General features: G+C 37.7%; 1 protein-coding gene across 1 annotated transcript in view; it reads right to left on the minus strand.

Annotated features, from left to right (window-relative positions):
* Positions 1-21878, minus strand: part of HCN1 (hyperpolarization activated cyclic nucleotide gated potassium channel 1) — a 202580-nt gene that overhangs the window by 75466 nt on the left and 105236 nt on the right. Inside the window, exon 3 of the mRNA XM_064438625.1 lies at positions 21358-21519. Within this exon, the coding sequence (XP_064294695.1) occupies positions 21358-21519 (162 nt within the window). The remainder of the gene's footprint in view (positions 1-21357; positions 21520-21878) is intronic.

Consider the following 21878-nt stretch of genomic DNA (forward strand, 5'->3'; position numbering starts at 1 on the left):
ATGACATTAGGAAATCCTCACATTTGTGAAAAGAATGATCACTGATCATTTGCAATTAGTTCTGTAAGTATATACATTAATTTAGCAGTTATCCTGAAGAATACATTAATCACAGGGCACTTCTAATTTGTAAGTCTGTTTCCAAGCCTCTTCCTTCACTGCAGGATGCTATCCTTTTTCTCATAATTTCACATGAACCTGCTACAAGTATCTCTTTGTAATATTAACTTTTCAGCTTATAAGAAATAAATCACAGAAAGGTCACACAGCACCTTCTAAGGGACAACAATAAAAGGCAAATTATTTTTCTCAGTGGATTAAGAAAGGGTTTCTATTTTACTGGGATCTGTGAATGTTTTCACCAGGAGATTTTGTTGTCATCAGAAAAATCAATTCCATTCCCGCGCTGTAGTCATTCCCTCAGGCACAGCTTATATTCCCTCAGCCATACCCTTGCACTGAGATATCAATTGATTTAGAAATCTCGTAACAAGCAGACTATTGCACAGACAGTAGTGGTTTCCACATTTTTAACTCAGTTCCTTCTTCCCTTCACATCAAACTCACTGCGTGTGTCACAGAAATGGTCCTCACAGTTTGCAAGGGTATGCTTTCTGATCATGGAGCGAAGATTGACTTAGGAATTAAGTGAAATGATTTCTACAAGGACCTTGAACTCACACTCCTGACTCTCCCTTCCAAAACTGCAGTAGGTATGGGGAAGTAGCCTGTCTCTAGCCTGAAGACCTTGCCTTGCAATCAGTCACACACATCCATTCAGGCCCACCATTGCCTTTAGGTTCTTCTGAAAGTAAGTGATATCTAAAGGAGGAAAGATGGATACAAATCTTGACAGGATATAGATGGTTTGTGTCTATCTTAGTAAATTAAAAAGTATCAGAAACCATTTCCAAGCTCTAGGACTTGGTTCACATGGGTATACTGTTAGAAACACCCCTGGTGTGGCACTGGCCACATTGCGCTCTCCCAAGAAATATCAGGCCTACTTTGGAGCTGGTGTGGTGAGGACATTCCTTCTAGGCAGCTGTCATCAGCTTGTCCTGTGCTGAAATTCAAATGAGTAATTCTATGGACACGGTAGCTCCTATTCCAGTCCTACCCCACTGCCCATTAAAAGTGGGCACTTTTAACTTATGAGCATGGAGGCAGCCATACTAAGTAAGCCCTCTGGTTTTAGTGTGGTCACAGAAAGTTATTGCACAGAATGAATGTAAAGTTCAGGGTGGGGCTTCAAAGGTTGAAGAAGGCACAAAGCATCCTCACTCACGTGGTAGCACACACTGTAATGCAACAGTGGCCCCAAAGAAACATCTACCTAAAATCTGGAGGACATGAGCCACTGCTGGTCAAAGTTACTGTAAAAATTACAGTCTTTTCCAACAAGAATTCAGTTAAACTGTATTTGTGTCTTATATAGCCATAATATGAGATATTTGTACATAGTTATTTGCAAGCCATTGCCAACAGTTCCTTAAAGGCTTCTTAAATTTAAGAATTATTTAAAATAATATGTAACTAATCAAAAAGATGTGCTAAGAAAAGGTTATACCTGCATGTTAATGATATTTCTAATAGGTATGTCAGACAGCACTAGAAAAAAATAGACGTGTTTCTTACCAAATCCTACATCACTGAACTTCAATGGCCAATCCTCCTAAATGTTACACTGAACTTTCCATAAAAGTTTTACTGTCCTAAGAAGTTTCTCATGCTTTGGATTTGGCATCTACATGTCTGCAAATTCTGGCTCTGTTTTCATATTTCCGAATTCAAGTGTTATGTGTATAAATATATTTCAACAGTAATCCATATATACATTTTGATCTAGATATATATCTTACTTGTCCATTAGTCAGTTGCATAATTTACTGCCTCTGGCTTCATACAGTATCTTAGAATGACACACTAGTTAAAATCTCAGACAGGAAATTACAGCAAAATACCATCTCTGCATTTCAACTTTCAAAGAAGTTGTTTGAATACCACAGTGAACAACTAAGCTGGCCAGCTGGGAAAGCTGTGCAATATTTACTGTTTCAAAACTCACGCAGCAGTGAATGCATGATCACGCAAAACCTCTACTTCTTATCACAGCTATTATTACTACGAACTTCTTGTTGTCTTCTAAAACTAGTAAACAAAGGCAAGGTGGCATCAGACTTGAAAGACTAAAAATTTTGCTGTTATTATAAAAACCTTTAAAAAGCACATGGAAGAGTATATGTTCGGAAGTGTGTAAGTACATATGATTTATGGAAAAAAAACCTGAATCAGTAAGCTTAGTGGAATAAGCAGGTGTCTTCAGAAACTTCTCAACATTTCTCTCTGCTGATACCTGCACAGATAACAGATGGTGCAAATGATTTAGCATATACTTTCAAGACCAACAGTGGCAGAAAAATTTTAGAAAGTGTTTGGCATTGCATTCCACAGGCAAAGAGGTTTGACCACTAAATATTATATATTTACTTTGTTCAGAGTCGTTATGTGACTTTGCTGTCATTACAGTTTATTCATGTTTTGGTGCTGTGTCTTTCGCACTAGTCATTAAAGAAAAACAATGGCGTAAGAGATCTTTCTTTTTCTTTTGATTATTTTTCCTGACACAGAAAAAATTGAATACTTATCTGCTAACACATTCCCCCATTAAAAGCAAGCAGCACCTGTGATCACCATTTGTGGTAAGGATGTATAACTTTCATTGTAGAATCAGTGTGGCAATTCATAAACAGCAATACAAGTGCAGATATTTGGCTTATGCACAGAGCCTGGTCTTTCACATATATTTGAGTTACTACATTCACATGAACAGGCCCATTGCATTCAAAAAGATGGTTCACATAAGCAGATACACTCAGAATCTCATAGGGGAGCCTTCCCTGTCCACGGCTCAGTATTGCTTTGTTCTGTGTATCTGTATGTAATCAGAGATACAATCTTGAATTCCTACAGCGTATATATAAAGTTACAAAACAATAAATTAAAGCTTAGGGAAAAAGTACTTTTTCTATTCTTTTGCCTATGAATCAGCCTGCTCTGACTCATCCTTTTATCTGGTCACTGCAGTCCCTTAACTGAACGCAGAAGACTGAAGAAAGTTTGTAACGCACAAATCCCATTTAAAATAACATTCCATTCCAAATGATTATTTTAATAAGACTTATTAAGGAATTAGAGCTTACAAAGCTGTTACAAAGCTTTTATGGAGTTTAGAGTAAAATGTAAGAAGAACAGACTGTGTCTATTTTTCCCATGTGAAAATTTACAGTGGTAGGAAAAATTCTCCCACCATGGAATTTGATTGTCTGTACTTGTAATTTTTCAGCAAGTGGTAGTTTTGGTTTGGGCCAATTAATAAATACTCTCCAAAACAACTCTTGAACACAGCCTGAGAGTTAGCACAGGTTCACTTGAAGCCACTTTGCCTTGGCAACTAAGAAGTCTAGTTGTATGAAAGCAGGCTGAGAGGCAATTGACTTCCAGGAGAGAAAACAGACCTGGGCATGTTTAATCTACCAGTATTGATACAGCCTCCATGTCAAACAGTCAGTGACAAACTAAGGGATCAATACTGATGAAGGAATTTTCCAAAGCGCTTCATCTCATGCCCATCTTCTGGAAAAGCGAGATCAGAATGCAGTGAAGCAGTCAGGCATTTTTAAAGGGTTTATGTTTCAGTTCCTTAAAGAACTTCCAGTGGATGCAAACTGCTTCTGCAAGGGGGACACTGGGAGGGTCTAGACTTTGCCTACCAGTCATGACTAATTTTTTAATACATCTACTTTCAAACTTATCAGATGGCATCATCATTAGTAACAAGAAAGCATTCCTTCTCCCCTCCTTTGAAATCAATTTCAGTATCACAAAATACATACAAAAAATAAAGTTTTTATAAATGTGTGTAACTGAAACTGCATATGTTACTAAACCATTCTATGATGAACTTTGTTCTTCAAGATCTTTTTACTTAAATTTATCAAATAATCTAAAAATCTGATGAAGACATTTGGCTTTTGTTCTCCTCTCTCATAGCACACTCGAAGTTTGATGAAGTTCAAATCACACCGTTTTTTGATCCTGAAATAAACTTAAGTGCCATTGTTTACAAGGGACTGACTGGAACAGATACATATTGTCCACCAAAGGGAAAATATGTTGTAATCACAGTAAGTACACAATAAGTATTGTGTGGTCACAACAAGCGATTACAACAAATACATCCACAGGTTTTCAGTAAACATAATTTGACTGGGCAAACAATGCATTCCAGAGAGAAACACTTTCTTACAAGAAAAAAAAAAAAAAAGAGTCAAAACAATGGCATGTGTAATAAGAGAATACATAAATTCTGCAAGGACGCATTTTCGATGAGAAACTGAAGTTCATGAAATAGCACTGTCCTGGAGAGGTAAAAAAAGCAGAGTGCATTAACGACACCGTATCCTTTTTTCTGCTCTTTTTAGTGTGTGAAAGGAGCTGGATATGATGCAAAACAAATTACTTAATAAGCCTGAAGCATTGAATCTGACCATTTATGAAATGCTTTTATAATGTAACCATCAAGAAAAGCTTTGAATTTTCAACAGTAGCTATCTGACAGTCAAGAACAGGCAGATGATAATGTGGGCTTAACATAGTACAGTTCTGGGAGACGGCTGATGGAGTGAAGTGACATAAACCTGACTCGTGACTCCACAGCATACTGCTTTACTCAAAACTGTTAGGAAGAATCTCCACTGTCAGAGACAATATTTGCAACCAATTCAGAGACGATAACTCAGCAGAAGGAACTGCATCTCTATATTCTGTGAACAACTCAGACTAGACATCAAATTATGTGAAGCATCTGATCCCCCAAAAAATGACAAATGAAAATGACATGGTTTTGGCAGTGGACATTTAGCTTTCTGAGTGCTATCACCATTCTCTTTGAATCAAAGGGATTTTGTAGCTACATGAAAATAAGGAAAGAAACATCTAATTTAGCAAGTGGCAGGAAAGGGTATTATTGGCTGTTATTAGGAAAAGGCTAGGCAAACAAAACATAAATTGAAAGCTACATAGACATGCACAAAATCATAGTATCACAATGCTTTCACACTAAGAACATCTCAAAACATTAAAAGCCTGATTTTCCAATAAATACTTTCATCCTTGTTCTATATACATACATACTCTAGCAAAATATTTTTTATTTTTAAGTATTTGTAGGAATGTGTCCTTAGGAAAAAATAAAATTCAGATTACAGTGGATTAAAACAGTCTAATATAATCCCCTCATAAAGGCAAATGTGTCTGGGGTCTGAATATGTTTTAAGCTGCTTAAAAATGAATCAAGGTGAACCAATGCTACTTTCACACAGAGAATCAGTGTAAAGGTTGAGACTAGGAATCAGGAGTTGCAGTGCTTTAAAAATCAGGTTCTTTGCCTGGTAAGGTGATGATTGGCTCCGCATAGGCAAATCAAATATTTTTCTCCTTCATCTAAAGATATAATTTTTATCATGTTTTATTTTCTCTTTCAGTAATGTAGTTTTCAAGGCAGAGGTTCAGTGCAGTGCTGTTTTTAAGCATTCTTCTTCACTTAGCTGGTATTGAAGGCAACACTTTTCTTGTCTGTTTTTTAATTTATTTCCTAACCTGATGCCTTTGAAACTTTAGGCTACATCTGGTTAGTTTACAGTTCTTCAGGAATTCACTTACTAAATAGCCAAGCCCTCAAGAGGCTGGTCTGTTTTGTTTTCGGTTTTTTTTTGTAAATCACAGTCCTTCATCAAATACTACGTCCCACAAAAAGATGTGCATTATTTTATTAGGCAGTGACAACAGGAAGCAGACGAGTTTTGCAGCTGAAATCCTATTTTGTCTCTACAAAAAGAACAAACCTCTGTGTCAGAGCAAGTAGGCTGGATCTAGGTCAGAGGCTTTTCTTTTTCTGAGAACGCATCTGAGTTTTGCTGATGACCTGTTCTTAAATTCAGATGTCCTAAAACTGCAGGTGCTTACCAGAGTCTGCAAGCCTTTCAAGGTAATAAAATAATATAAAGAAAAAAATATTTAGCAGCCTAAATGCTGCCCACAAAGTGATATCTAGGCATAAAAAAAAAAAAAAAAAGACTTAGAGACTCAAAAAAATTTAATTTCCCTCCTCTACCAGAAGGGAGGTTAACCTAAGTCGCAGAAGAATGTCTTAACTTTTCAGGTACCAACTTCATATTCTGAGGGGAAGGAAGGGGAACATGCTCCTCTTTTCTCTTAATGCCCTTGAGGGAGTTGACAGAGCACCAGAGGGACCCTGTAGCATTTACCTAAGATGTGAGGAGCACCCACATCCCAGTTCCAGCTCTAAAGGCAGGGATGCCCCTGTAAAACCAACAGCCCATGCCCACTTGGTCACTCTGGGTTCTCTCAGGTAAAGTCACCCCAGTGCAGAGCACAGTTCCAAGGACAGCCTGCAAGGCCAGCTTCAAAACCATGGCAGTCCGGCAGAGTCATGACGCTGTTACACAGTGCCCACGCTTCTGGCCAAATAGCAAAATTCACATGGACTCAAAAAGTGATTGGACAGACTACTGGAAGATACACACAGCAGTGGCTATTAAACACATGGACACCAGCTCTGGATCCACAAGTTCCCCAGCAGCAAATTTCTGAAAGCTTGTAGGATATGGTAAAGGAACTGTCACTCCGTACTTACTGTGGTTTGATCTTCCCTGGGCATCTGCTCCTTGCCACCCCTGGAAAGGGGCCAGACAGACCATTGGCCGGACTTTACACAGCCACTCTGTCCATCCTGTGGTCCCACATGAATGAAGTCTCAACAGCAGAATCATTAACCTGGATGCAGTCACACATTCATTTTGTCTTTAGTTTATTCTCCTCTTTCCTCTGCCCACCTCTTCCCCAAAACCTCTTGTATTCATCACCAAAAAGTGAGATGCACTGAAGCCACTGATGCATAATTCTAATTTCATGTTCAGTCTTTTGTATAGACTGTTTCGCTGCATTATTTTCACCTGATGAGTGATCATGTGGCATATAACCTCTCTTGCTATCACAGTTTTCAAACAAATAGATGGTCACTGATCAGAGAAAAAGCTGTTCAAAGATATTAATTCCTTGTTCTAAACAATCTACCACCACTAAGATTTTTATTATCTATCTAAAGAAGAGAGAAAAAAATGTACTTTGAATAAGTCAGATTTGTAAAGAGCTATGGCCAAGTCATAAATAGGCTTCATTGTTCTATACTTTCTTTCCACAGATAAATGAATACAGAAAAGGACTAATTCATAAATTAATTACTTCTCCTGGGTCTAACTTTTCTTTAGCCAACTTGCCTTCTCACAGCTCCATAGTAAGTATTTATGAGACACCTGTTCAAATGGCAATATCATTTAACTGTACAGAAATGCATGGAAAACATATGTGATACTTTCATAGCTGCAACATAAAGAGTAAGAAACTCACTGCATTTAAGAATTAAATTGCACACATTGGTTACAGGAACGTACACAAAATTATCCTGCACAGCAACTATAACATCTACCTGTTGAGTAGTTTTGAAGGAATTCAGGTTCCTCAGTCTAGATACTGAGAATGAAAATGCTCTGACTGAAATGGGTAAGGCTGAGGCAGATGGATCAATCCAGAGGACAAACCCTGGGGAGAGGCCAGTCATGGGAGGTCTAGGATTGATGTCTGAGGGAGAGAGGAACAGGAAGATCACCATGGCCCCAAGGATGAACAGGAATAGTAACAGTGCATTTTGTTTGGCCTTGTTTACACATGGGTATCTACAATGACCAGTGGCCCAACTTGTCCTGGGTTTTGTTTGCAAGAATGGGCAATAGGGGAGGAAGGCATAATAAAATTTCACATCAGCTCACTTCAGGAACCTCACTTTGATGGCTAAGTGAGTTGGTGAGCTGCCCTAGGCTCCCTACACTGTCAGCAAAAATCAGACTCCTGCAGATGGTGATTCGGAGTAGAAGTTTAATGCAGGTGCTCTTTATCACCTGCGGGGAGCATTTCTCTCTCCATCAGCTGCAGCAGGATCCTGTTCAGCTAAAGCCACCTCCATTAGCTCCTTGAGCTATCCTGCCTGTGTTTTAGTGGATGGCCATGCCTCCCCATTTCCTCCTTGCTCCTATCCAGTGGAGAAAATAAGATTCCTAAGGACAGTCTCTTCTCTCAAGCTATGATTTTATTTTATGATCCATGGTTTTCCTCTTGCAGTTGACCTGACATTCAGATTAGGATACAGCTTTGCCAATGCAAAGGCTGAGAAAAGTCAGTGGGGCTCTGTAGGAGGTGCTGGAGATTTGACTAGGTGAATTCAGTTCCAACACCGTGGCTTTAATGTAAGCATACTACAGTGAGATGGTATCATAAACCACAGCTAGGAGCAAGCGAGAGATAAGAAAAGATACCTAATGAGACCAGAGGAATGCTCAGAATGCAAACTTCATAATTATTCAATTATATGGATAAAGTTATACAGCAGACAGCATGCAATGAGAGTAAGAGTTCTTGAATTCAGTACACATATTTGAATATCCACATTTTGACATCTATTTTGCTTGAGAAAGGTTGTGGAGGATGTTAAATTGGAAATATCTTAAATGACCCAGATTCTAATGAAAACAGTATATATCTACGAAAACATTGTGTTATCTAACTTGCAGATGGTTCGAAAACTTTCTTAACTAGAAGCTTCATATTTGCTGGACATGGGCTAAATGACAAGATTGATCTTAAAAATCTGGTATCTATTAAAAGTTTAGTATAATGAATAGTCTTTTTTACTCTTAGTGGGTCCATTGAAACAAAGTAATAAAACAATTCACTTAAGAGAAATTCCGTTATGTTTGCCTTGAAACCAGCACCATGTCAATGTCTTATGTTATTAAATCTAGCCACTCACAGCATTATGTATGGTTTTAAGTATGAACAGTGATAACAATAATTTATTTTTATTGCAACCATGTTTTGCATCCTCCAAGCACATAGGTACTGACAAGTTTTAGCTGACTTACAAACAGAAACAGTTTCATAATTCCCACCAAAATGTTACAGACTGAAGTTCCCATTTCATTGAAATTAGATTTAAAATGGTCTTGAATCAAACCTAATTTCGTAGAATCATAGAATCACAGAATAGTTGGGGTTGGAAGGGACCTTTAGAGGTCATCTAGTCCAACCCCCCTGCAGTGAGCAGGGACATCATCACCTAGATCAGGTTGCTCAGGGCCCCATCCAGCCTGACCTTGAATGTTTCCAGGGATGGGGCATCGACCACCTCTCTGGGCAACCTCTTCCAATGTTTCACCACCTGCATCGTAAAACATTTCTTCCTTATATCTAGTCTAAATCCACCCTTATTTAGTTTAAAACTGTTGCCCCTTGTCCTGTCACAACAGGCCTTGCTAAAGAAGTTGCCCCCATCTTTCCTATAGTCCCCCTTTAAGTACTGAAAGGCTGCAGCAAAGTCTCCCTGGAGCCTTCTCTTCTCCAGGCTGAACAGCCCCAACTCTCTCAGCCTGGCCTCACAGCAGAGGGGCTCCAGCCCTCGGATCATTTTTGTGGCCTCCTCTGGACCCGCTCCAACAGCTCCATGTCCTTCCTGTGCTGAGGGCCCCAGAGCTGGACGCAGCACTGCAGGTGGGGTCTCACCAGAGCGGAGCAGAGGGGCAGAATCACCTCCCTTGACCTGCTGGCCACGCTGCTTTCTTCAGATCACATGGCTATTTCTTCCTTCTGAAGTTTACACTAAAAATATGAGAATTCTTGATAGAAAAAGAAAATAAAGTACTTTTCAGATCCAACCTTTAGAATTAAACCTGTGAAAAGGAACAAAATCACTCCCCGGGAGGAAGTTCATCAGAGGAAGTATATCAAAGGAGATTTCATTCTTCAAAACAGCAAAAAGCCATTGTTTTCCGACATCTTTTAAAATAAAACTGAGAGTCATTACTGATTAAAAACATGGGTTATATTATATTTGGGTGATTTTTCAGTGATACCATACATATTTCGTTGATCATTCAGATTACGCATTCAGTGTCACTACATAAGTAATTTAAATGGTATTTTTTCTGTCTTGATGTCTGAAAGATTTTAAAAGCAAAAAAGTAAAACCAACAAGCTTTGTTAATCCCTAGAAATCCTTCCTCTTATATTGATTTGTATACATGCCACCTTTATGTTTCCTCAAATCACATTGAGATGGACAAGTGCACTGGCTCGTACTTTTTTAAAAAAAGAGACTTCAGCTTCAGATGTTCTTTCTCCTCGCCACATTATTTCTCTGTGTGTGTGTTTTGCCTTTACAATTCAACTAAGCTGGTTTAGAGTTAATATATTTTATTGATCTGCAAAACTTGTTCAGCAAGGAGCAGTGCAGTTATGCTGTTATTTCTGAGGACATGTGGCATGGCCAGGCTGCACTTCCAGTCAGCATGTATATGTTACCCTTTCCATAAACAGCTGCTTCGTAAAGATACTGACTGCCAAAGCCTAAGGTGACCTCATCCTTGCATATTCACACAACTCAGAAATAAACTAATTACTTTTAGAGTAAGTTTTATTCTACTCTGTTTAGGCATGAAAGAGTATGTAGCAGCAGGATGGCCTTGTTGCAAGAGTAAAGGCATGACAATCAGTGTTAGAAAATAACAAGTAAAGGCACATTTTAAATATTCTGTATTGCACCTGTGTTTAATATACAGAGATGAGGGTAAGGGATAGGCAGAGTTTAGGTGAATGGTATATGACAGCTTGCAGAGAAACATCTGCATAGGTCCAAAAATTCCAGTGCCAAATCTGCCCTTAACTACTGAAGTGTAGCAAGCCTGCCCATTGCCCTTAAGTGTACCTTTCCAGGGTGAGCTCTTGCATCTTCTCTTCACACAAATCTGATTTAAATATACGTTTTCCTCCCACCAAAGGTTTTTATCTTGCACCATAAACTTTATTTCTGAATGTCTGGAAAAAGCTATTAAACAGAAAATTCCCTCAAATATTCTTCTGTCAATGTTTCAGCAACATTTAACTGAGTTTAGACTTGGCATAACTTTTCTAGTTGTATCTAAGCAATAAATTCAAAAGGTTTTTACTGTTAGAGATATGCATAGGGAGATTACATATTATTGCAAAAAGTGGTAAATTATTGGAGCTATGCCTTTATTCCTGACTACTACACAATTACTCTCTGTAACACAGAACTAGCAGTCTGAGTAGAATCTGCTTGAAAATACCACTTTTAAGTAGAAACTTGTTCAAAAACAGTCATGGAAGTCCCTCCCTATCTATATCAATATTGATAATCCTTTTCTGATTATATGTACTGCTGTGAAAGAGCTAGGCTACCCTGAAACGCAGGCTAACTTCATCCCCTCCCAGATATAAAAGACCAAAGACAATGACTATACTCTAATGTATTTTTGCCTAAAAAATACAAAAAAAGGAGAGAAAAATTTATGGAAATCTGAGAGAAATTACATTAACTTATTTTATAACAGATTAAGGCACCTTGGATGGACGAAAAGCATACATGAGATGGACTAGAAAAGGTACATGAGTCATCTCTGAGGAATATGGGAACTATTGTCTCATCCAAATATCAATCGGTGATTCTCAAAGAGACTGTTTCAAAGCTTCTCTCTCATTGTATCAGCAGTAGTGCAAAACATAGGTAAAATTGTGTTACTGAACTGGACCTGATAGTGTATATCCTTCTCTGCTCCAATCCTATTCATATGAGATTGCGATAAACCTTTTGTAATAAACCCCAGCCATTCAAAACAAAAAGAAAAAAATATTAAGGTAATGTCAGTAATGGTTTTTTTTGACATTTAGGGAAACCTGTTTTATTATTACAGCTAGATTAAATACAAAAGTAAACAGTTTATAGCAGTCTCTTTAAATAGATACTCAGCAACTTTTTAATGCTAAGATTGCTATTCCTCCCACATGAGAAAAAAAAACGCAGTGCAAATTATTAAAAGTGGTATATGGAGCAGACAAAGTCTCACCACAGGGTCTGTTCTTTTCCTTATGTTATCAGTAGTATCTTCTAAACAGTAATGAAACAAACATAAAAATCCAGATCGCAGAAAGAAAACAAAATATATGTAAGACGCATTTAATGTTTAAAGTAATTGATAAAAGACAGCTGTCACTGCTTGCTTATGTAAGTAATACATAGACATCTGTACACAGACTACTTAGAAGATATCCTTCAAAATTTACTCATGATAATGTAAAATTTGTGAAATATTACTGTATTTCTCCTACAGAAAATCCTTGCCATCTTTTCTATTAAATCACATTATTTTCTGAAAGTTTTATACCTCTACTTGAATTACTTCAGGTTTAGTCTGCTCAAACGAGTGTATGTGCAGAAAGCAGGAAGGGCAGGAAAGGGTAGGGAAAGGGAGCAATGTTGGGGAAAATTACTCTACTCTTTTAAAACAAGCAAAATACATGCAGTCTAAATCCAAATGAGTTGTGTACATCCCTGGCTTTTATGTATAAAAAGTATGAGCAAAACCAGTTCACACATTAAGGAAAATCAGTAGATTAAAACAAAAGAAGAAAACAATAGTGCCATATATTTCCTGCTTTTCTCACGTTTTGGTAGCCAGAACTGGATGCAAATCGAGACTTTCAGTTCTACAGGGAATTCTCCTTGTTTTGCTTTTAGCTTCGTTCTGAATTAAAGTGAAAATATGAAATATTAAAATTTCCATGTAAGGAGAAGTTCAGAAATAACCAGATTTAAAAAACATTGCTATGATACCCTCTTGCCTCCCTCTGGGCTTTTGGGAATCCAGATTAAGGATCCTATAAATACTGATGTAGGTCTAGTGGACACAGGTCAATGGAAACAAAAATATCTCAAGTGTCTGATGTATGAAAAGGCCTTGGTTCAGAAGCACGTGACACAGAACAGAGTGTCTTTTTTTTTTTTTTAATGTGAAATGTCAGCATCCTAAACACACAATTTCGGGTAGCCAATTTTTATGTCTAATTACATCTCAATAGAGACTTCTCTCCAGATGCACTTTAGATATTAGGATGAGTCAGGTGCTAAATAGCCATGTGTAGAAATTTCAGATTTGATATGGCAAAAGTCTCAGTCAAAAGCAGTAAAATCAGTGCTCTTGAGAAAACCTGATTGTGATATGGCTGATAATGACCACCTTGGCAATAATATACAGCTTGTGCAAAGCCAATTATCTTTATACAACCATAGATAGTATGATACACGTAGTATGACATATACAGTCAAGCATACAGATCTAGAATTAGACTGCTTTTAATGTAGGTTTGTAAGGAAAAAGAGAAATATTTGTTGAAGAACAGCTGTATATGAATACTATTCATCTGGTTATATCTACATCTGGATTTATTCTGGGAAACCTGCTATGGCATAAATATTCCAAGGGTTCAGTTTTTTGGATATGCCAATCACAAGAGAAAAGGCCACCCATGGAGAGATACTTCAGAATAATTGTTCCACATTAATATCCCTGTTCAAACTGGAATACCACCACATGCAGATGAACACTTACTCTTAAATTTATAGAGACAGAGCAAAGTAGACAGATCTAGCTCCCTCAGAACAAAGGGAACACTCTCTTCTACAACAGAAAAGCTGCATTTGGCCATGTGGTGCTGATACCTTCTCCTGAATATTCATTCTAAGGCAAACGAGAGATAAAAGGTTTTAAAATGTGAGAGGTCCAACTTACGTTTCTGCTTTAGTTTACTTTTTTTTTTCAAGAAATGGCTTAAGGCATGCTTTATGATGTCTATTATTTTCCCCTAGAATGTCTATCAAACACAACATTAACATTGTGCAGATTCTTGTAAGCCTTAAACTTGAAAGAATACATAAAATATTTTGTAATCTACAGTTATCAGAAAGCCCTTCACAATATACTACAATATAGCCATTTATGAGTTGGGTTGATTCTTGAGGGGGAAACATGGAAATTAAATTTTGATGATAAATGGGCAAGTCCCTCCTTGCCTCCACAACTTGATAATTTCCTACTACCTCTTACAATAATGAACAAAAAGCGTGGAAATAAGTTAGTATCTATTAGGTACATCAATATGCTTTTGCATGCCTCCTTTAACTGATTGTTTCATTATTCTTATCCCATATATGGAAGACCAGCTTTCTATGTGAAAGAAACAGACGCGCACAAAGTAGCCAACTAATTCATTACCGAAGTCATCCTCTAGCACCTATTATCACATCATTAACACAATGCTACAATCAATGCTTACAAACACGGGTGTCCTGATTTAGGTCATTTCTCTGTAGCACTGAGCTCCAATATCTACTGAAGTAACTATCACCATCAGCACTAAATAATTTTATCAATACCACAACATGGAGTTTAAAGTATTTTAGTGACAGCAAAGTAAGGTAGCAGGGTTTACGACAGTAGTTGAGTTCATAACGCTAAACAATTTCCGAAGTTGGTGGAGTTGTGGGATTACAACTGAGGCTACCATCTCTGAAGGACTGCTTTCATTTTTGCCTCAGTTGTAATCCAAATATGCATGGATAACATGAATACTTTCACTAATGTTAAACTTTTAGGAAGATTTAAACCTCCCTGTAAATGATTTTGCACCTTTATTTTTCAACTTCAAAGGTTCTACTTTTCAATTACCTCATGGTATTAATAAAATTACCTCAAAACAATAACCTAAGAACACATCAAGTTATGAAGATTAAAGCATTTGTCATTGTTTTAGGTTAGGGAACCAGTGAGGTCTGACTTTCATCGAATCTAAAACAGTTTCTTCTATATTTCAGATTTTTAGAAAGAATAAGAAAAATGCTGCTCTGTACCAGCTTTCCATGGCTTGAAAGAGACAAATAATACAATCTCAACCAGAAAACATAAAAGAAACAGCAAGAAAAATAGTATGGGACAAACGAATGCAATTTTTAGGCCAAGAAAGAACAGCCATGATGGAAATAACTTTCAAAGCATACTGTATAGATGCTGGGTTTGATGACAGGAACTTTTTTATTATTTGTAATCAGTTTCCTGTTGGCAGAAATCCATACACAGAAAAAAATACAAATAAGGAAATATTTTCAACTAGTATGAGGCACGGGAAATCTAATCGTTTTTATGTACACACATCAGAAACCTACTGTCAAAAATACACAGTCCAAAAGTATAGGAGACACCAGCAAAATTATACAGACTATTACACCAAAGGCAAGAAGGTAGGAAGAAAAAGTTATTATTATTTCCCTTTCTAGCCCTGCAATAGCAGATGACATGCTAACCTGTCGGAGAACACAAAAAAGCATAAGCCAAAACCTATGTGGTCTTCCTAAAGCCTCAGCAACTGTTGTAAAATGAGAACTTGAATTGTTTTCCTCTTAATTGATCATGACACACTGAGTTAAATCAACAGTGTCCCCAGCTACCCTATTTCTCTGGTCCTCATTAGCTTGGCATAAAATTTTGGTATTGCAATTAACACATGTCCTCAGTCTGCATTAAACATACCTTGTCATTTAGCACTGCATGTCTACAAAATTTTTCTCTGCAGTTTCTTGTTGTGTCAAATCACATGAACTAATACATTCTCCTGAGCTAATATTGGCCTTGATCCCAACCCACTGAAACAGGTCATTACTTCATGATCTTGATGCAGGGAGAAATGTACTGACCTCAGTGACTAGGTCAGTGTTGTGTGCCAGAGAGAGCAATAACTGAATTCTGAACAGCTGCACATACTAGAAGGGATATTATTATTTGCTATAGATTTCCCAAATATGGGTACCTTAGTTCTCAGAATGTCAGTTACATACTGTTTTAATAAGTATTACCATATTCCCAAATCGTGTTGTAAATAGAGCACTTATCTGAGTTGGGCAATTCCCCTTATTTTGAACAGTCCATCTCTGTCAGGTAATTTCAATCTTTTATCTGTTCCTAGATGCATTTGCTATAACTAAATCAACATCCATAAATTTAAATATGAGTATAAAATACATTAAAGTAGTAGCATACTTCATGAGATCCTCAGTGCCTCTAGTAATCAGATGATTCCCGTATGTTCCATATTTTCTAAGCATCCGATTTAGGAGTGTGGGATTTGATTTACATAAGCATTTATTGCTCAGCACTGCAAATGAAATCAGAGGAATCTAATGCTTTAAACATGGCTCTACAACACCTTGCATTATAATAAAAAGGTACTCAAAAACATTTGTGAAGCTTTAAGTGATAATTATCATGTAATGGTCAAATGCAGAAAAATCTCATGAGAAAGTTAGCTGCCCTAAAGACCATCTACAGGGAAGAAGGTGTTAAGCTGATGCATTATCAGAAAGGAGCAAACCTAATGCTGAATAACACATTAAATTACTGTAATGTATTCCTTGAGCTCCACTGAGTAAAGCAGACATTTTAATGAAAAAAGGTGATTGTGTAATTGAAAATGGTGTTCATTACTAAGAACAGTTAAGAATTAAAATGAATGTGCGTTACTACTCAATAGTTTTTGTGCATATTATATATATGTTAGCATAGTTCTTAGAGCATTATAAATCCTCACCATCTCCTGCACTTCTGAACCTCCCTATCAAGTGTTCATTTAAGTCATTCACTTTATAATGAAAGGCACTTTTGGACTTTACAGCAGAAATTCCCAAATTCTTTTCCTAGTAATGCTGATACTGTCAGAGATGAAGAGCCGAAGTCCAACCTCTGATTTCTTTTGCCCCTGTGATGTGACACAAAGGGCAGTTAATATAATGCGAAATCCTACTTGACCAAATCCAAAACCTAATGGCCCCCAAGATTTGCAAACAATCCAACTGCAAGGACAGTAAGGAAAAGCCAAAACAAAGAGACCAGAGTACCTGAAGGGTTCTTGCTGAGCGAACATCAGCTGACTGCCATGAAAAATGCCAGCAAAGCAAGCCCTTTCCAAAAGCTTTACAACCCTTTTGGCTTTTAAAAAACCCACCCTTCAAGTTAAATTCTACACTTCTCTGCTAGATTTTTATCTCACTAAGGGAACATTATATGTGCAGAATCTGGACAAGTCAGGTAAATAACTTGCTTGAAGAACCCCATGTTTTCCTAACCATACAATCAATTATTGTAAATATAAATAGGAAAATATAGGTTAAGGATCTTCAGATACTGCTATGTCAAGGACTAACATGCCTTTGAGTCTTTGCCTTAGGTGATATGAAAAGCCAGAACAAACTTCCAATACAAAAAAACCCCTAATAACCTGCTGAAAGGGATGCATTATTGCAGGCAGTCATGCTCAGATGGCCAGATGGCATCAGTGGCAAAAATGTCAGCTCTCATCTCTACTTGCCTAGGAACTCTGCCCCATATAAGATCTGGCTATAACTGTTCATCCATTGGGACTTACACACTGCGTTTTTGTAATTCATTGCAGCTGAAACCAATTGCAAAACACAGAATCTTGGTTTGCAGAGACTGAATACAGGAGAGAATCACTGTGCTTTTCTGTCTTGTGCCCCCCTTGGTTTCAGCTGCAAGTTTTACTCCTAAATTTCTAAAGAACTATTGGCTCAGACTCTGAGATATGATAAAGATGCTTTGCCTATGAGTCATTATGGAAGTACACTAGTCTGAAGAAATGCAGATCAGAAAGCTGAGGATAAATCACACAAGGAGCTCTGGTAATAGGCTTTCTGAGCCAAGGAGAAATTAGGCAGCATCATTAGGAAAGTCTGTGAAACTTCTTTAGAAAAGACATTTTTTAGGAACCAAATTCACAATCCTAGTGTTAAAAAAAAACCAAGGCACAGCATCTGAGAGCCATAAACCCTCGCAGAAGTAATGGACTGTTAGTCTGTAATGGATTGGTTGGAACAAGACATAAAGTGAGCAGAAGAAAACAGCTGCCACTTACTGTTATATTGTATTTATCGTTTTTCATAAGTTTAAAGAGAAGTGTATTGATATTCTGGGAGAGCACAAGATTTTGCCTGTCAGTCGTAACTCAGCATTACTAAAGTCAGTGCAATCAAACGGCAGTAAAGATACAGAAGTGGGCAAGTGGGATCACATTTAGAAAAATTAAAGGAAGATGCCAGATCTGGCTTTCATTTTATAGCAACATGAAGGCCAATGCCAGGAACTGGCCATGAAGACCAATCTGAGAGTACAGACACAATGCAATATTCTTATTATTATTATTGAAGATAATAACCCAATGTGATCTGAACATTTTTGTTGGACTGCTTAGGCTGTACATTGGTGCAGTATTAATCAGTGGTGATGTTATTCCCTTTTACAGAAAAGGCTTTCCATTTCATTTCATAGTCTACTCCATGATACACTATGTCATTTTTATGATCCTTTCAAAGATGAAAATCCAACTGATTTGTTTTGTTTTAACTGCATTCAGTTGCATTGTTCAGAGAGGCAGTAAGCCAAATGCAGCTTGGTTTCATTAACCTATTCCTCTGCGACACTGAATTTACCCATGTTATATTTCTTAACAGTATTTATAAAGTAAAACCCTGAGCACGCCTGTAGAATTTGAATACTTTCACATATCAGCTTGTACAGAAGAAACAGCTTTCAGGAGAAGGCTTTCAGAAGTTCTTGCTCTCTGCAGCCTGTAGCACCTAATATGCAAGACAGAAGGGAACTATGAGCTGGAAGAGTACAGTGGCCGTGTCAGCTGAGAAGGCCAGGATGTCATCCTCATGGCATCTGTACTTCCTTTAGCATCAGGTTATCTGCAAATGCTCTGGCTTGCAACTGATTTGTGTATTGGAAAATTAACTTTTTCTGGGTGAGCACACATTGGCTTGAATAAGTCATCAAACCAATGATCACCATGAATAAGTGTTAAAATTTACTTCAAAGCCAGAATTGGTGTATTAGCCTGAGGTTAGTTCTTGCAACAATGCCATTTTGAGGAATGTACAGTGGACCCACAGTGTGAAACACTCGAAATGCTCACAGAAACCCTCCCCTACTCCAAAAAAGATTGAAGTGCAAGGAGGGGCAATTTTGCCTTTCTTACAGCAGTTGTATTTCAGAATTATTTGACTCAGAAACGTGAACAAAACTCCAAATGTATGCAAGTGCAAGGGGTTATCTCTACCTACTAATCTACTAAAATCTCTGATTAAAATCAGAGTAGAAGGGAATACTTTTACAGAAAGTGCTTTAGCTGGAACTAGGGAAAGACCTCCTCTTCCTCACTGTGCTGGCCTTTTGCCATGGCAATCACTACCAGTTCACAGATAAAGAACTTAAGGGGAGAGGAAATAATAAGATTCTTACCTGACTTTCTTTCTCAACAGTATTTGAGTCCAAATCACATTTCAGTAACAGACATTTTAAAATTCAGAGCAGATTACATTGTTACGTGCTACAGTACGCTGGGTGAGTAAGATGCCCTGCTTCCCAAAACTCTTGCACTATCAGGAACCTGAAGCCATTCCAAAGTCAGCAGTCAATTAGACTTCGAATACACTAGCAAAGCATGTAACCATCACCACCATCATCATCCTCCTCCTTCTATTCCCTCTATCATTTCAGAGGACTGATATTCCAGATGGCTTGTCTGCCTATTCAGTGCTAAAGAATTCACTTCCAGAGCCTGAAAGCAATCAGGAAATGTCTCATGACAACATGACAGGATCAGAAGAAAGGTCTAGTTGCTTCCTCCAGCTGTGGCCTTAGATATGTTCCTGATTCCAGGCTGGCAGTCCACAACTCCCTCTTGCCATAGGACTAAAAGACTGTCTATGCTGCGAACATAATCTTGCTCAATTTTCAGATCTCCCCAGTTCATTAACAGCAACAGATTCAGTTGCCAGACAAAACAAAACAAAACAAAAGTATAACTTTCAAAAAAGATCTTTCCAAGAGTGTGTGGTCAGTAAAGACAGACTACTGTTTCCATAAAAAAGCCTGAGTGTGGAGAGGCAGAAAGAAAGGTGTCCCTGAGCATATGCAAAGGGTGCGCAGCCTTCTTCAATTAAATGAGCTCTTCTTATGAAAGAGGGAGAATTTAATAGTTCAGTGTTCTTTAAAAGTGAAATACTTCGATTAGGCATAATCCAAGGTACCCTTTCACTCACTAGCATGCTTTTCATCCAGATTTTAACAAGCTGGTAGAAAATGTACCCTTTCTAAATGTGAATGGAAGATGTTACAGAGCAGAACCCAGAATGCAGCAGAATGCAAAGACGTGCCAGTCAGTATCCTGGTGACCTACTTTTACTGTAGCAATCCCATTTTTGAAGATATGTCGCTATTTTTTTTTAGGAAAGGTGCACAACGAGGTGTCAGCAAACATGCTGCTTATCGTTGAAGATGTTGCTTGATGACTGCAAATACTTGTCTGTATGACTGACAATCTTAGCCAACGAGCTCCCACAGTAATGCGCAATATCACATTCCTAAAGGAATAAATACTGTTATATTTCTATGATAGACAAATGTAGACGAAGCAAGATGCTCATCTACAGTAAAGATGCTGTTTTATGGGTTCTAAACTTGTAAAAACTGGAGACACACATGTTTTCAGATGGCGAATGACAGAGTTGCTTGGGCCACTTTCTTTTTTGGTATAGGCACATTTCAACAACTTTTTCAGTGTATTTCCTATGAAAATGTTCTATGTATTACCTCATTATCTGACTTAATAAAAACTACTTAATTCTTCACAGCCATAGATTTTTAAGGCACATGTAAAGCAAGCCAGAACATCATTACCCTTCCTTATAAATAAGGCCCAGCCACATTCCATCCTTGAACAATCTGTTCACACACACAAAAATATCATTGAAATAATTCTATTTCTCTTATTTTACTTAGAAAAAACTCATGTTGAGTGTTAAGATGTGAAGAACTTGGTAAAGCGATCATGAGATGACCCAGAAGTTATTTACAAAACAGATGACAACATTAGATGAAACAAACACCAATAACATACCTTCAGGAGCATTCTGAAACTACTGACGAAAGCACTGGTAAACTGACTGTTTTCAAATTTCTTTTGGTGGCTTTTTTGAGGGAATAAGGGTTCATAAATTAAAAACACCTTAAAACTGAAAGTGTTTGCTGGCTCATTTACTGACGAGTCAATACTTTATTGGTGATGAGGGCTTCAAAACAAACTTTAGTTCATTAGCAAGGCAGCCAAAAAAACCCCAAAAGTAACCTTGAATAAATTCCAGGGCAGTGTATTATTAGGCATGTGTTTTTACCCTTAGGTGTGAAGCTAATTGTTTAGAAAAATGTTTAGAAAGCACAATGAAAAATGAACAATACTTACAACCATACCGTTTAGGGACACCCAGCAATCTGGTGGGAAATCCTGGAGTAGTGGTACTAGAAACTGCAGACAACCATCCCAGTGGCACAGCAGCAGCATCATTCCAATCAGATTAAAGATTCTCACCACAGCACTGGCCAGATCATACGTCATGTGGAAAATCTATGGGCAAAAAATTACAGGTGAGGTACATGATGCAAATCGGAAATGCAAATAATACTTCTTATAGGGCAGGTTAAAGGCAAAGAAGTATCATCCTGAACTTCTAAAAAAGCTGAAATTTGTCATCAAGGACCATTAATTTAGGCACATTAATTTGGGCAGAGAGATGTGCCAACACACCTGACTCTTGGCTGCATGCCAGTGTTACATAAGCTGCTGAAAAAAGCATAGTTTGGGTAAGAAGTCACCACCTAAAGTGTTTTCTTAAAGCCTACAACTCCTTTCAATTGAAGCAAGTCTCACAAATTAAAAACGCTTGGTAAAGGTACTGAGACCATTACTTGTCTCTGAACTTGGTG

The sequence above is a fragment of the Phalacrocorax carbo genome, chromosome Z, assembly GCF_963921805.1.
Source record: "Phalacrocorax carbo chromosome Z, bPhaCar2.1, whole genome shotgun sequence".
In the NCBI taxonomy this organism is placed as follows: Eukaryota; Metazoa; Chordata; class Aves; order Suliformes; family Phalacrocoracidae; genus Phalacrocorax; species Phalacrocorax carbo.